Raw genomic sequence first — 15000 nt, 5'->3', positions numbered from 1 at the left:
CAAACAGGAGACATTTCTAGTCTAAGTCATTTGTTTTATTGTCCTTTTCTTAATAGTTATATTTTTGTTCAGATATACATTTCATAATCAGATTTTACACATTTTAGTTAATGAAGTGTTCATGAGATTTTATACATTTTAGGTAATGAAGTGTTAGAAAAATGTCACAGAGTGTTAAATGTTAGTCATTTTGTCACAAAAACAAACTCGCATAAATCTCATAGAATCAACAGCTTATGACATAGTGACCAGGTAAGCCTATCAGGGAGGCAGTTGAGGTAAGCAGCCCTTTTGAAATACTCAACAAATGTACATCACATGTGTACATTTATTTTTATATATTTGAGTTAAAGTACAATCCAATGAAAAAAATATAACTGTGTTAAAATAGTGAGTTCATACACTGTATGTTAGATCAATTCTTGGTTAGTTAATATCTCATTGAATGCACCTGGTTATTGCACATGTGACCAGGTGAGCCTGTAGTCAGTCAAGCTAAGCTTGAATCTATGAAATCCACTACTTATTATCCAGGCATCGTATAGGTCAGGTTCCAGAAGGTTCCACTATCAAGAGGCGTTACAACGACCGAGGTAAACCTACTTTGTTTTCGTCTGGTTTGGGGTGGCTTTAAGGTTACCAATAACCAAATATCAGTTGCTGTGACAATAAATAAGTAACCCATTCTTAATAACATCAATTCATTTTTAAAAGAAATTTAAAAATCGTTTTTTTTGAACTTCTTATTAAAAAACCAAAAGAGCCCCCTTCTCTGCATCCACCAGTCACGTGTCCGTCCCCCTAATATGTTTATCTGGCAGATCCTCTGTTTAGATAGTCTATCTACAGTGAGGGAAAAAAGTATTTGATATCCTGCTGATTTTGTACGTTTGCCCACTGACAAAGACATGATCAGTCTATAATTTTAATGGTAGGTTTATTTGAACAGTGAGAGACAGTATAACAACAACAAAATCCAGAAAAACGCACTCCTCTTTGCAGATCTTCTCCAAGTCATTAAGGTTTCGAGGCTGACATTTGGCAACTCGAACCTTCAGCTCCCTCCGCAGATTTTCTATGGGATTAAGGTCTGGAGACTGGCTAGGCCCCTCCAGGACCTTAATGTGCTTCTTCTTGAGCCACTCCTTTGTTGCCTTGGCCGTGTGTTTTGGGTCACTGTCATGCTGGAATACCCATCCACGACCCATTTTCAATGCCCTGGCTGAGGGAAGGAGGTTCTCACCCAAGATTTGACGGTACATGGGCCCCGTCCATCGTCCCTTTCATGCGGTGAAGTTGTCCTGTCCCCTTAGCAGAAAAACACCCCCAAAGCATAATGTTTCCACCTCCATGTTTGACAGTGGGGATGGTGTTCTTGGGGTCATAGGCAGCATTCCTCCTCCTCCAAACACGGCGAGTTGAGTTGATGGCAAAGAGCTCCATTTTGGTCTCATCTGACCACAACACTTTCAACCAGTTCTCCTCTGAATCATTCAGATGTTCATTGGCAAACTTCAGACGGGCCTGTATATGTGCTTTCTTGAGCAGGGGGACCTTGCGGGTGCTGCAGGATTTCAGTCCTTCATGGCGTAGTGTGTTACCAACTGTTTTCTTGGTGTCTATGGTCCCAGCTGCCTTGAGATCATTGACAAGATCCTCCCGTGTAGTTCTGGGCTGATTCCTCACCATTCTCATCATCATTGCAACTCCACGAGGTGATATCTTGCATGGAGCCCCAGGCCGAGGGAGATTGACAGTTCTTTTGTGTTTCTTCCATTTGCGAATAATCGCACCAACTGTTGTCACCTTCTCACCAAGCTGCTTGGCGATGGTCTTGTAGCCCATTCCAGCCTTGTGTAGGTCTACAATCTTGTCCCTGACATCCTTGGAGAGCTCTTTGGTCTTGGCCATGGTGGAGAGTTTGGAATCTGATTGATTGATTGCTTCTGTGGACAGGTGTCTTTTATACAGGTAACAAGCTGAGATTAGGAGCACTCCCTTTAAGAGTGTGCTCCTAATCTCAGCTCGTTACCGGTATAAAAGACACCTGGGAGCCAGAAATCTTTCTGATTGAGAGGGGGGTCAAATACTTATTTCCCTCATTAAAATGCAAATCAATTTATAACATTTTTGACATGCGTTTTTCTGGATTTTTTAGTTGTTATTCTGTCTCTCACTGTTCAAATAAACCTACCATCAAAACTATAGACTGTCCCTCTTTATTTAACAGAACAGAATGTCCCTTTGTATGAATACGATGCCTTTATCAGGTTAAATTAACCTAGATTAACTTTCCCTAAACCCCTGAGGAGTATCAGTGCAATATTTTCAATGCATGATGAAATGATGCCATGTGACTTTGATCTCTCTCTCTCGCAAATTAAATGCCATAATGAGAATTTAAAATTGTCAGTCTAGTAGCAGTGTAGTAATATGATTATTACATTTTTTGTAATGCATTTTTTTCATAAGTCCACCATCATTTGCTTAAAGTGAAGTCTGTGTTGCCCCACGCCTTCCTAACCAGACTGTCACGCCAGGCCTTCCTAACCAGACTGTCACGCCAGGCCTTCCTAACAAGACTGTCACGCCAGGCCTTCCTAACAAGACTGTCACGCCAGGCCTTCCTAACCAGACGGTCACGCCAGGCCTTCCTAACCAGACTGTCACGCCAGGCCTTCCTAACAAGACTGTCACGCCAGGCCTTCCTAACCAGACTGTCACGCCAGGCCTTCCTAACAAGACTGTCACGCCAGGCCTTCCTAACCAGACTGTCACGCCAGGCCTTCCTAACCAGACTGTCACGCCAGGCCTTCCTAACAAGACTGTCACGCCAGGCCTTCCTAACCAGACTGTCACGCCAGGCCTTCCTAACAAGACTGTCACGCCAGGCCTTCCTAACAAGACTGTCACACCACGCCTTCCTAACCAGACTGTGTCACACCACGCCTTCCTAACAAGACTGTCACGCCAGGCCTTCCTAACCAGACTGTGTCCAACCAGGCCTTCCTAACCAGACTGTCACGCCAGGCCTTCCTAACCAGACTGTCACGCCAGGCCTTCCTAACCAGACTGTCACGCCAGGCCTTCCTAACCAGACTGTCAAACCAGGCCTTCCTAACCAGACTGTCACGCCAGGCCTTTACTAACCAGACTGTCAAACCAGGCCTTCCTAACCAGACTGTCACGCCAGGCCTTCCTAACCAGACTGTCACGCCAGGCCTTCCTAACCAGACTGTCAAACCAGGCCTTCCTAACCAGACTGTCAAACCAGGCCTTCCTAACCAGACTGTCAAACCAGGCCTTTACTAACCAGACTGTCAAACCAGGCCTTCCTAACCAGACTGTCACGCCAGGCCTTCCTAACCAGACTGTCAAACCAGGCCTTCCTAACCAGACTGTCACGCCAGGCCTTTACTAACCAGACTGTCAAACCAGGCCTTCCTAACCAGACTGTCACGCCAGGCCTTCCTAACCAGACTGTCAAACCAGGCCTTCCTAACCAGACTGTCACGCCAGGCCTTCCTAACCAGACTGTCAAACCAGGCCTTCCTAACCAGACTGTCACACCAGGCCTTCCTAACAAGACTGTCAAACCAGGCCTTTACTAACCAGACTGTCAAACCAGGCCTTCCTAACCAGACTGTCACGCCAGGCCTTCCTAACCAGACTGTCAAACCAGGCCTTCCTAACCAGACTGTCACGCCAGGCCTTTACTAACCAGACTGTCAAACCAGGCCTTCCTAACCAGACTGTCACGCCAGGCCTTCCTAACCAGACTGTCAAACCAGGCCTTCCTAACCAGACTGTCACGCCAGGCCTTCCTAACCAGACTGTCAAACCAGGCCTTCCTAACCAGACTGTCACGCCAGGCCTTCCTAACCAGACTGTCACGCCAGGCCTTCCTAACAAGACTGTCAAACCAGGCCTTTACTAACCAGACTTTCAAACCAGGCCTTCCTAACCAGACTGTCACGCCAGGCCTTCCTAACCAGACTGTCAAACCAGGCCTTTACTAACCAGACTGTCAAACCAGGCCTTCCTAACCAGACTGTCACGCCAGGCCTTCCTAACCAGACTGTCAAACCAGGCCTTCCTAACCAGACTGTCACGCCAGGCCTTTACTAACCAGACTGTCAAACCAGGCCTTCCTAACCAGACTGTCACGCCAGGCCTTTACTAACCAGACTGTCAAACCAGGCCTTCCTAACCAGACTGTCACGCCAGGCCTTCCTAACCAGACTGTCAAACCAGGCCTTTACTAACCAGACTGTCAAACCAGGCCTTCCTAACCAGACTGTCACGCCAGGCCTTCCTAACCAGACTGTCAAACCAGGCCTTCCTAACCAGACTGTCACGCCAGGCCTTTACTAACCAGACTGTCAAACCAGGCCTTCCTAACCAGACTGTCACGCCAGGCCTTCCTAACCAGACTGTCAAACCAGGCCTTTACTAACCAGAATGTCAAACCAGGCCTTCCTAACCAGACTGTCACGCCAGTCCTTCCTAACCAGACTGTCAAACCAGGCCTTCCTAACCAGACTGTCACGCCAGGCCTTTACTAACCAGACTGTCAAACCAGGCCTTCCTAACCAGACTGTCACGCCAGGCCTTCCTAACCAGACTGTCAAACCAGGCCTTCCTAACCAGACTGTCACGCCAGGCCTTCCTAACCAGACTGTCAAACCAGGCCTTCCTAACCAGACTGTCACACCAGGCCTTCCTAACAAGACTGTCAAACCAGGCCTTTACTAACCAGACTGTCAAACCAGGCCTTCCTAACCAGACTGTCACGCCAGGCCTTCCTAACCAGACTGTCAAACCAGGCCTTCCTAACCAGACTGTCACGCCAGGCCTTTACTAACCAGACTGTCAAACCAGGCCTTCCTAACCAGACTGTCACGCCAGGCCTTCCTAACCAGACTGTCAAACCAGGCCTTCCTAACCAGACTGTCACGCCAGGCCTTCCTAACCAGACTGTCAAACCAGGCCTTCCTAACCAGACTGTCACGCCAGGCCTTCCTAACCAGACTGTCAAACCAGGCCTTCCTAACCAGACTGTCATGCCAGGCCTTTACTAACCAGACTGTCAAACCAGGCCTTCCTAACCAGACTGTCACGCCAGGCCTTCCTAACCAGACTGTCACGCCAGGCCTTCCTAACCAGACTGTCAAACCAGGCCTTTACTAACCAGACTGTGTCACATCTGTGTGCCTCATTGCAAAGAGTCTTTGTTAGTTGCATAGTTTTTACACAAATCAAATCTAAATAGGGATCAATCATGAGAAACATACTTCTTAGTGATATTATAATGGTAAACTATTGACTGTGATTATTCAGTTTAACAATAATAGCAGTCTTGATTTAAGGCAGTCTACAGTGTCTAAACTACGAAGATAATTTAACACAGTACCCATACTAAGGGCAGCAGATAGGCTAGCGGTTAAGAACATTGGGCCAGTAACCAAAAAGGTCGCTGGTTTGAATCCCTGAGCCGACTAGGTGAAAAATCTGCCCGACGTGCCCTTGAGCAAGTCACTTAACTAATTCATTGCTCCAGGGTCGCCATCAATAATGTCTGACACCTGGCCGTGACCCCTCTCCGAGCGTGCCTCATGGGGAGGTGGGAAACGCAACAAAAAACTTTTCCATTTCACACCTCGTACAGGTTACCCAACTGTACATGCAGTGAAACAGGACAAATATAAGCGCCCCCTAGTTGATCCTTATTCAAAGTGCTAACATGTTACAACTCACTCATTCACCCTCTTCCATACAGACTGTAATATAATCACAATAAAATATATACTACTTGATATATTTCAATATATCCAATATTTTTCTCCTGATACATTTTGTTCCAAATATTCTATAAACATGTTCCAGTGTCTTTCATGATTTTAAAATGTATTTCTAAAACCTGTACATTTCATTAGAATGATTTGGCACTATCCTATCAGTGTTAACATAATCATTGCACATTCAAACTCAATGTGGAGTTTCCCAATAGTGTCAGTTGCAAGAACCATGAAGATATTTCTGAGTCAGGATAAAAGCTAGTCAGGATAAAATCTAGTCAGGATAAAATCTAGTCAGGATAAAAGCTAGTCAGGATAAAATCTAGTCAGGATAAAAGCTAGTCAGGATAAAATCTAGTCAGGATAAAAGCTTGTCAGGATAAAAGCTAGTCAGGATAAAATCTAGTCAGGATAAAAGCTAGTCAGGATAAAATCTAGTCAGGATAAAATCTAGTCAGGATAAAAGCTAGTCAGGATAAAAGCTAGTCAGGATAAAAGCTAGTCAGGATAAAATCTAGTCAGGATAAAATCGAGTCAGGATAAAAGCTAGTCAGGATAAAATCTAGTCAGGATAAAAGCTAGTCAGGATAAAATCTAGTCAGGATAAAATCTAATCAGGATAAAATCTAGTCAGGATAAAAGCTAGTCAGGATAAAAGCTAGTCAGGATAAAAGCTAGTCAGGATAAAATCTAGTCAGGATAAAAGCTAGTCAGGATAAAAGCTAGTCAGGATAAAATCTAGTCAGGATAAAAGCTAGTCAGGATAAAAGCTAGTCAGGATAAAATCGAGTCAGGATAAAAGCTAGTCAGGATAAAATCTAGTCAGGATAAAAGCTAGTCAGGATAAAATCTAGTCAGGGTGCATGAAAGTTCCCTTTGTCATGAGGCAGCAGCACCTGAAGTCTAGAACTCCCTTTTCACTGCATCTCTTAAATACATTTTTCTAATTTATTTCTCATGCTCCGGCCTTTGATTGTTAAAATTGTTTCACTAATTCCTTATTGTGTACTTTGTATTGTTTTGCTACTTTTTGTGAAGCAGGGCTTCGGTCTCAAATGGGACTTCCCTGTATAAATAATAGTAAAAAAATGTAAATGTCTTTAGCCCAGGATGATCAATCGCCAGACTGACTATCTGGTCATCTGGAGTCGACGGGATGGAAAGTGGGTCCGCCCCGGTCGACCTCCGTTGTAGAAGGCAGTACACTTCCTTCCCTACGTGGTCTTCTCCTGCTGGATCTGAAAACAGCAAGCCTGGACAAGGACATGCCAAGAAAATAGATCAATCAATGGGATCCTTATAACACATTTAGAAACGCTAATCAATAAATCAAAACATCCCAAACTAGAAAAATAAATGTTCTTGAAGAAAATGTGTTTGCTTGCTTCAGCTGTCTAAAAGTACAGAGTGTTACCTTGAGTGTGATGAACATGTGTCCCAGTTCTCCGTTCTGCAGAGAGGGGTCCATTAGGTCTTCTATAAGACTCACCTCAGCAGCCAGATTCCTCATCCTAGAACAGGGACAAAGGAAATGTCCCCCATTGGGCTCTGGTCAAATGTAGTGCACTATATAGGGAATAGAGTCAGTGTTTACCCTATATGCATTATCGTGGCCGCCACAAAATCTTTAAATGAAGTACAAACTAAAACCAGCTATAAAGTCTGTAGAGAAGATAATGGAGCTATACATTTTCTTTGAGAACTAACAACCACCAAAATAAAAAACTAGACAGTCATGGTATTGTTTGTTATAATTGATTTTGTTATAATATTTGAGTCACTCAGATAGCATAAGAACAGTAGTGATGCCACCTGTCATCAGTAGTGATGCCACCTGTCGTCAGTAGTGATGCCACCTGTCGTCAGTAGTGATGCCACCTGTCGTCAGTAGTGATGCCACCTGTCGTCAGTAGTGATGCCACCTGTCGTCAGTAGTGATGCCACCTGTCATCAGTAGTGATGCCACCTGTCGTCAGTAGTGATGCCACCTGTCGTCAGTAGTGATGCCACCTGTCGTCAGTAGTGATGCCACCTGTCGTCAGTAGTGATGCCACCTGTCGTCAGTAGTGATGCCACCTGTCGTCAGTAGTGATGCCACCTGTCGTCAGTAGTGATGCCACCTGTCGTCAGTAGTGATGCCACCTGTCGTCAGTAGTGATGCCACCTGTCGTCAGTAGTGATGCCACCTGTCGTCAGTAGTGATGCCACCTGTCGTCAGTAGTGATGCCACCTGTCGTCAGTAGTGATGCCACCTGTCGTCAGTAGTGATGCCACCTGTCGTCAGTAGTGATGCCACCTGTCGTCAGTAGTGATGCCACCTGTCGTCAGTAGTGATGCCACCTGTCGTCAGTATCGATGCCACCTGTCGTCAGTAGTGATGCCACCTGTCGTCAGTAGTGATGCCACCTGTCGTCAGTACTGATGCAACCTGTCGTCAGTAGTGATGCCACCTGTCGTCAGTAGTGATGCCACCTGTCGTCAGTAGTGATGCCACCTGTCGTCAGTAGTGATGCCACCTGTCGTCAGTAGTGATGCCACCTGTCGTCAGTAGTGATGCCACCTGTCGTCAGTAGTGATGCCACCTGTCGTCAGTAGTGATGCCACCTGTCGTCAGTAGTGATGCCACCTGTCGTCAGTAGTGATGCCACCTGTCGTCAGTAGTGATGCCACCTGTCGTCAGTAGTGATGCCACCTGTCGTCAGTATCGATGCCACCTGTCGTCAGTAGTGATGCCACCTGTCGTCAGTAGTGATGCCACCTGTCGTCAGTAGTGATGCCACCTGTCGTCAGTAGTGATGCCACCTGTCGTCAGTAGTGATGCCACCTGTCGTCAGTAGTGATGCCACCTGTCGTCAGTAGTGATGCCACCTGTCGTCAGTAGTGATGCCACCTGTCGTCAGTAGTGATGCCACCTGTCGTCAGTAGTGATGCCACCTGTCGTCAGTAGTGATGCCACCTGTCGTCAGTAGTGATGCCACCTGTCGTCAGTAGTGATGCAACCTGTCGTCAGTAGTGATGCCACCTGTCGTCAGTAGTGATGCCACCTGTCGTCAGTAGTGATGCCACCTGTCGTCAGTAGTGATGCCACCTGTCGTAAGTAGTGATGCCACCTGTCATCAGTAGTGATGCCACCTGTCATCAGTAGTGATGCCACCTGTCGTCAGTAGTGATGCCACCTGTCGTCAGTAGTGATGCCACCTGTCGTCAGTAGTGATGCCACCTTACCGTGCTCTAAGCACGACGTAGAGGAAGAGAGGGAAGAGGTCGTCCATGGAAAACAGGAAGTTCCCCTCTAGCAGGGCATGTACTTCCTGGGTCAGCTCCTCAAAGGTACGCTGGATCACCTGCAGCTTGTCTGACGGGGTGAAGGTGGTGCTGCGAGGGGTAAACAAACAAACACACACAAGGAGACAGAGAAGACTTATACAAGATACAATACTATATCTGCCTTCAAAATTGTGAAAGTATATATATATATATATATATATCCCTATTAAGGAAATAAGGGTCCAGATCAACTGTAATACATCACACTGGAGCGTCCTGGCCTAAGGGATATGACCAGATCAACTGTAATACATCACACTGGAGCGTCCTGGCCTAAGGGATATGACCGGATCAACTGTAATACATCACACTGGAGCGTCCCTTACCTGATCTGTTGTAAGGTCTCCACTGCAGAAGCAAAGCAAGCATCTTTGGTGCTGGGAAGGACCTAATCGCAGAAATACATCGGAGGTTTGAGTAACAGGCATTTATCAAGTGGAAAATGAAATATCAAGAGGGGGAAAGGTCAACCTCTGGGGGAAAATAGGGTACAATAACATTTACGTCATTTAGCAGACGCTCTTATCCAGAGCGACTTTTTTATACTGGCCCCCCGTGGGAAACAAACCCACAACCCTGCCATTGCAAATGCCATGCTCTACCAACTGAGCTACATCCCTGCCGGCCATTCCCTCCACTATCCCGGTCGCGGCCGGCTACGACAGCGCCTGGATTCGAACCAGGATCTCTAGTGGCACAGCTAGCACTGCGATGCAGAGCCTTAGACCACTGCGCCACTCGGGAGCTAACATAACATCCCCTGTAGTAACACAGTAACATGGTTTGTTTGTTATTAATCTCATGACATCAAGCTTCCCCGGGGGCTCAAGCTTCCCTGGGGGATCAAGCTTCCCCGGGGGATCAATCTTCCCCGGGGGATCAAGCTTCCTCGGGGTATCAAGCTTCCCCGGGGATCAAGCTTCCCCTGGGGGATCAAGCTTCCCCTGGGGGCTCAAGCTTCCCCTGGGGGCTCAAGCTTCCCTGGGGGATCAAGCTTCCCCTGGGGGCTCAAGCTTCCCCTGGGGGCTCAAGCTTCCTCGGGGGATCAAGGATCACAGATTTCCTAGAAGAGCTAAAGAGGTTCAACTGCATGAGGATAAAGGTTACAAAGTACAGAAAGAGTTACATATGGGTTTAATGCAAGAGCGATTCTAAGAGATGGTTAAGAAGACTGGAGAGATGCAGGAGAGACCTGTCACATAAGGAGAGAGTAGAGATCTAGAACCCACCTGCTGCTTCTCTCCCAACACAGACACGGAAACAGGCCAGAACTTCCTGAGAGACAATCACAGAAGGTTGACATTAATAATCACAGAAGGTTGACATTACCAATCACAGAATGTTGAGATAATCACAGAAGGTTAACATTACCAATCACAGAATGTTGAGATAATCACAGAAGGTTGACATTACCAATCACAGAATGTTGAGATAATCACAGAAGGTTGACATTACCAATCACAGAATGTTGAGATAATCACAGAAGGTTGACATTACCAATCACAGAATGTTGAGATAATCACAGAAGGTTGACATTACCAATCACAGAATGTTGAGATAATCACAGAAGGTTGACATTACCAATCACAGAAAGTTGAGATAATCACAGAAGGTTGACATTACCAATCACAGAAAGTTGAGATAATCACAGAAGGTTGACATTACCAATCACAGAAAGTTGAGATAATCACAGAAGGTTGTTTTTACCATAAAGAGGTACAGAGGATCAGTTACTGTACTGATCAGTGTACAGAGAAATGGGCAGAGAGGTGTAGTTAACAAGACACTATGTTGGTTTAATATCTGTCTGCTGCTCAGTAGATACAGCTGTAAGAGGGTGTGTGTGTGTGTGTGTGTGTGTGTGTGTGTGTGTGTGTGTGTGTGTGTGTGTGTGTGTGTGTGTGTGTGTGTGTGTGTGCGTGTGCGTGTGCGTGTGCGTGTGCGTGTGTGTGTGTTTGTGTGTGTGTGTTAGGGCTGGGCACAATGTAACCTCTAAGCTGCTTGCCCGAGACTGCCGCTGCAGAGCGCAGAATAAATATCAGCCCGGGAGAGAAGCAGGAGATTGAACTTCACTCAACTTCCTAGAATCTTCCCTGTTAGTTAACACTATCAACGTCTCCCTATACTGTGGCAACTGTGATCGAATCAACGCAATACTAGCCACCTTCAATGCAACATACTGAAACAAAACCAACTATGCAAGAGATTTTGTTGTAGGCCGAACGCATCGGAGTAGGATACTATAGTGCAGGACTCAGCACGTACTCTACACAGACTGGTGCCCCATAACCAATCAGAGCTGCAGCAGGCCTATGTGTAAATAGACTGTTGCCATATATGGGCCGTTCACTTTGAACTGGACTGTGTTTACAGCTGTGGTCCTGAGTAGATGCATTTGTTTTGAGATCAATTTGCTCAGTGCCCCCGGTGATGGGCAGAACGCACCACCCTCTGGAGAGCCCTGCGGTTGCGGGCGGTGCAACTGCCGTACCAGGAGGTGATACAGCCTGACAGGATGCTCTCAATGGTGCATCTGTAAACGTTTCTGAGGGTCTTAGGGGCCAATCCGAATTTCTTCAGCCTCCTGAGGTTGAAGAGGCACTGTTGCGCCTTCTTCAACACACTGTCTGTGTGGGTGGACCATTTCTGATTGTTAGTGATGTGTACGCCGAGGAACTTGAAGCTTTTCACCTTCTCCACTGCGGCCCCATCGATGTGGATATGGGCGTGCTCCTTCTGCTGTCTCCTGAAGTCCACGATCATCTCCTTTGTTTTGTTGACATTCAGGGAGAGGTTATATTTCCGGCACCACTCCGCCAGGGCCCTCACCTCCTCCCTGTAGGCGGTCTCGTCATTGTTGGTAATCAGGCCTACTACTGTTGTGTCGTCTGCAAACTTGATGATTGAGTTGGAGGCGTGCTTGGCCACGCAGTCGTGGGTGAACAGGGAGTACAGGAGGGGGCTGAGCACGCACCCTTGTGGGGCCCCAGTGTTGAGGATCATCGTAGTGGAGGTGTTGTTGTCTACCTTCACCACCTGGGGGCGGCCCGTCAGGAAGTCCAGGACCCAGTTGGACAGGGCGGGGTTCACACCCAGGGCCCCGAGCTTAATGATGAGCTTGGAGGGTACTATGATGTTGAATGCTGAGCTATAGTCAATGAACAGCATTCTTACATTCTGTACCAGTCAAAAGTTTGGACACACCTACTCATTCCAGGGTTTATCTTAATGTTTACTATTTTCTACATTGTCGAATAATAGTGAAGACATCAAAACAATGAAATAACACATATGGAATCATGTATTATCCGAAAAAGTGTTAAACAAATCAAAATATATTTTATACAGTGGGGAAAAAAAGTATTTAGTCAGCCACCAATTGTGCAAGTTCTCCCACTTAAAAAGATGAGAGAGGCCTGACATTTTCATCATAGGTACACGTCAACTATGACAGACAAATAGAGATTTTTTTTCTCCAGAAAATCACATTGTAGGATTTTGGAATTTATTAATTAATGAATTTATTTGCAAATTATGGTGGAAAATAAGTATTTGGTCACCTACAAACAAGCAAGATTTCTGGCTCTCACAGACCTGTAACTTCTTCTTTAAGAGGCTCCTCTGTCCTCCACTCGTTACCTGTATTAATGGCACCTGTTTGAACTTGTTATCAGTATAAAAGACACCTGTCCACAAAAGACACAACAGTCACACTCCAAACTCCACTATGGCCAAGACCAAAGAGCTGTCAAAGCACACCCGAAACAAAATTGTAGACCTGCACCAGGCTGGGAAGACCGAATCTGCAAAAGGTAAGCAGCTTGGTTTGAAGAAATCAACTGTGGGAGCAATTATTAGGAAATGGAAGACATACAAGACCACTGATAATCTCCCTTGATCTGGGGCTCCACGCAAGATCTCACCCCGTGGGGTCAAAATGATCACAAGAACGGTGAGCATCACACGGGGGGACCTAGTGAATGACCTGCAGAGAGCTGGGACCAAAGTAACAAAGCCTACCATCAGTAACACACTACGCCGCCAGGGACTCAAATCCTGCAGTGCCAGACGTGTCCCCCTGCTTAAGCCAGTACATGTCCAGGCCGGTCTGAAGTTTGCTAGAGTGCATTTGGATGATCCAGAAGAGGATTGGGAGAATGTCATATGGTCAGATGAAACCAAAATATAACTTTTTGGTAAAAACTAAACTCGTCGTGTTTGGAGGACAAAGAATGCTGAGTTGCATCCAAAGAACACCATACCTACTGTGAAGCATGGGGGTGGAAACATCATGCTTTGGGGCTGTTTTTCTGCAAAGGGACCAGGACGACTGATCCGTGTAAAGGAAAGAATGAATGGGGCCATGTATCGTGAGATTGAGTGAAAACCTCCTTCCATCAGCAAGGGCATTGAAGATGAAACGTGGCTGGGTCTTTCAGCATGACAATGATCCCAAACACACCGCCCGGGCAACGAAGGAGTGGCTTCGTAAGAAGCATTTCAAGGTCCTGGAGTGGCCTAGCCAGTCTCCAGATCTCAACCCCATAGACAATCTTTGGAGGGAGTTGAATGTCCGTGTTGCCCAGCGACAGCCCCAAAACATCACTGCTCTAGAGGAGATCTGCATGGAGGAATGGGCCAAAATACCAGCAACAGTGTGTGAAAACCTTGTGAAGACTTACAGAAAACGTTTGACCTGTGTCATTGCCAACAAAGGGTATATAACAAAGTATTGAGAAACTTTTGTTATTGACCAAATACTTATTTTCCATCATAATTTTCAAATAAATTCATTCCTCTGTAGCTCAATTGGTAGAGCATGGCGCTTGTAACGCCAGGGTAGTGCGTTTGATCCCCAGGACGTAAAAATGTATGCGCACATGACTGTAAGTCGCTTTGGATAAAAGCGTCTGCTAAATGCCATATATATTAAAAATCCTACAATGTGATTTTCTGGAAATGTCTTTCTCATTTTGTCTGTCATAGTTGACGTGTACCTATGATGAAAATTACAGGCCTCTCTCATCATTTTAAGTGGGAGAACTTGCACAATTGGTGGCTGACTAAATACTTTTTTCCCCCACTGTAAGTACATTATTTACCTTCAGAGGTGAATGTTTCAAGCCAGTTGCCGTGATACATTTTGTGTTGTTGTGCACTCTCCTCAAACAATAGCATGGTCTTTATTTTACTGTAATAGCTACTGTAAATTAGACAGTGCAGTTAGATTAACAAGAATGTAAGCTTTCTGCCCATATAAGACATGTCTATGTCCTGGAAAGGTTGCTGTTACTTACAACAGTCATGCTAATCACATACGCGCACGTTAGCTCAACCGTTCCATATACCGATGCCGTAGAGGTTAAAGTCCCCAGCTACAATAAATGCAGCCTTGAGAGGCGTCGTGGCTTGAGGGGGAATATACACGGCTGTGACCAAAGATAATTCTCTAGGGAGGTAATGCGGTCAGCACTTGATTGAGTTTTTTTTTTTTTTTTTTTACTAGCACTGACTTTGCTGATAAATACTTTGTTCAGTTAAATAGGTTCTTCATACGATTGTGATGTGTTGCTGTCTCACCTAGCTATCTTAAGATGAATGCACCAATTGTAAGTCGCTCTGGATATTCCGAAAGTATTCAGACCCTTTACTTTTCCATATTTTGTTACGTTACAGCCTTATTCTAAAATGGATTAAATAAAAATAAAATCCCCATCAATCTACACAGAATACCCCATAATGACAAAGCGAAAACAGGATTTTAGATTTTTTTGCTAATTTAAAAATAAATAACAGAAATACCTTATTTACATAACTATTCAGACCCTTTGCTATGAGACTCAAAATTGAGCTCAGGTGCATCCTGTTTCCATTG

General features: G+C 45.6%; 1 protein-coding gene across 1 annotated transcript in view; it reads right to left on the bottom strand.

Annotated features, from left to right (window-relative positions):
- Window positions 1-5053: 5053 nt before the first annotated feature.
- Window positions 5054-15000, bottom strand: part of LOC311128776 (alsin-like) — a 119841-nt gene continuing 109894 nt past the window's right edge. The window contains exons 31-35 of the mRNA XM_084161019.1: window positions 10355-10400; window positions 9452-9513; window positions 9024-9173; window positions 7213-7309; window positions 5054-7051 (exon numbers count right to left, since the gene is read on the bottom strand). Coding sequence (XP_084017145.1) covers window positions 7013-7051; window positions 7213-7309; window positions 9024-9173; window positions 9452-9513; window positions 10355-10400 — 394 coding nt within the window. The 3' untranslated portion in view covers window positions 5054-7012. The remainder of the gene's footprint in view (window positions 7052-7212; window positions 7310-9023; window positions 9174-9451; window positions 9514-10354; window positions 10401-15000) is intronic.

This window comes from Coregonus lavaretus (assembly GCF_964263955.1).
Source record: "Coregonus lavaretus genome assembly, chromosome: 5".
Classification (NCBI taxonomy): domain Eukaryota; kingdom Metazoa; phylum Chordata; class Actinopteri; order Salmoniformes; family Salmonidae; genus Coregonus; species Coregonus lavaretus.
Note: the sequence above shows the minus strand (reverse complement) of the source record. Positions and strands in the feature narration are given on the sequence as shown.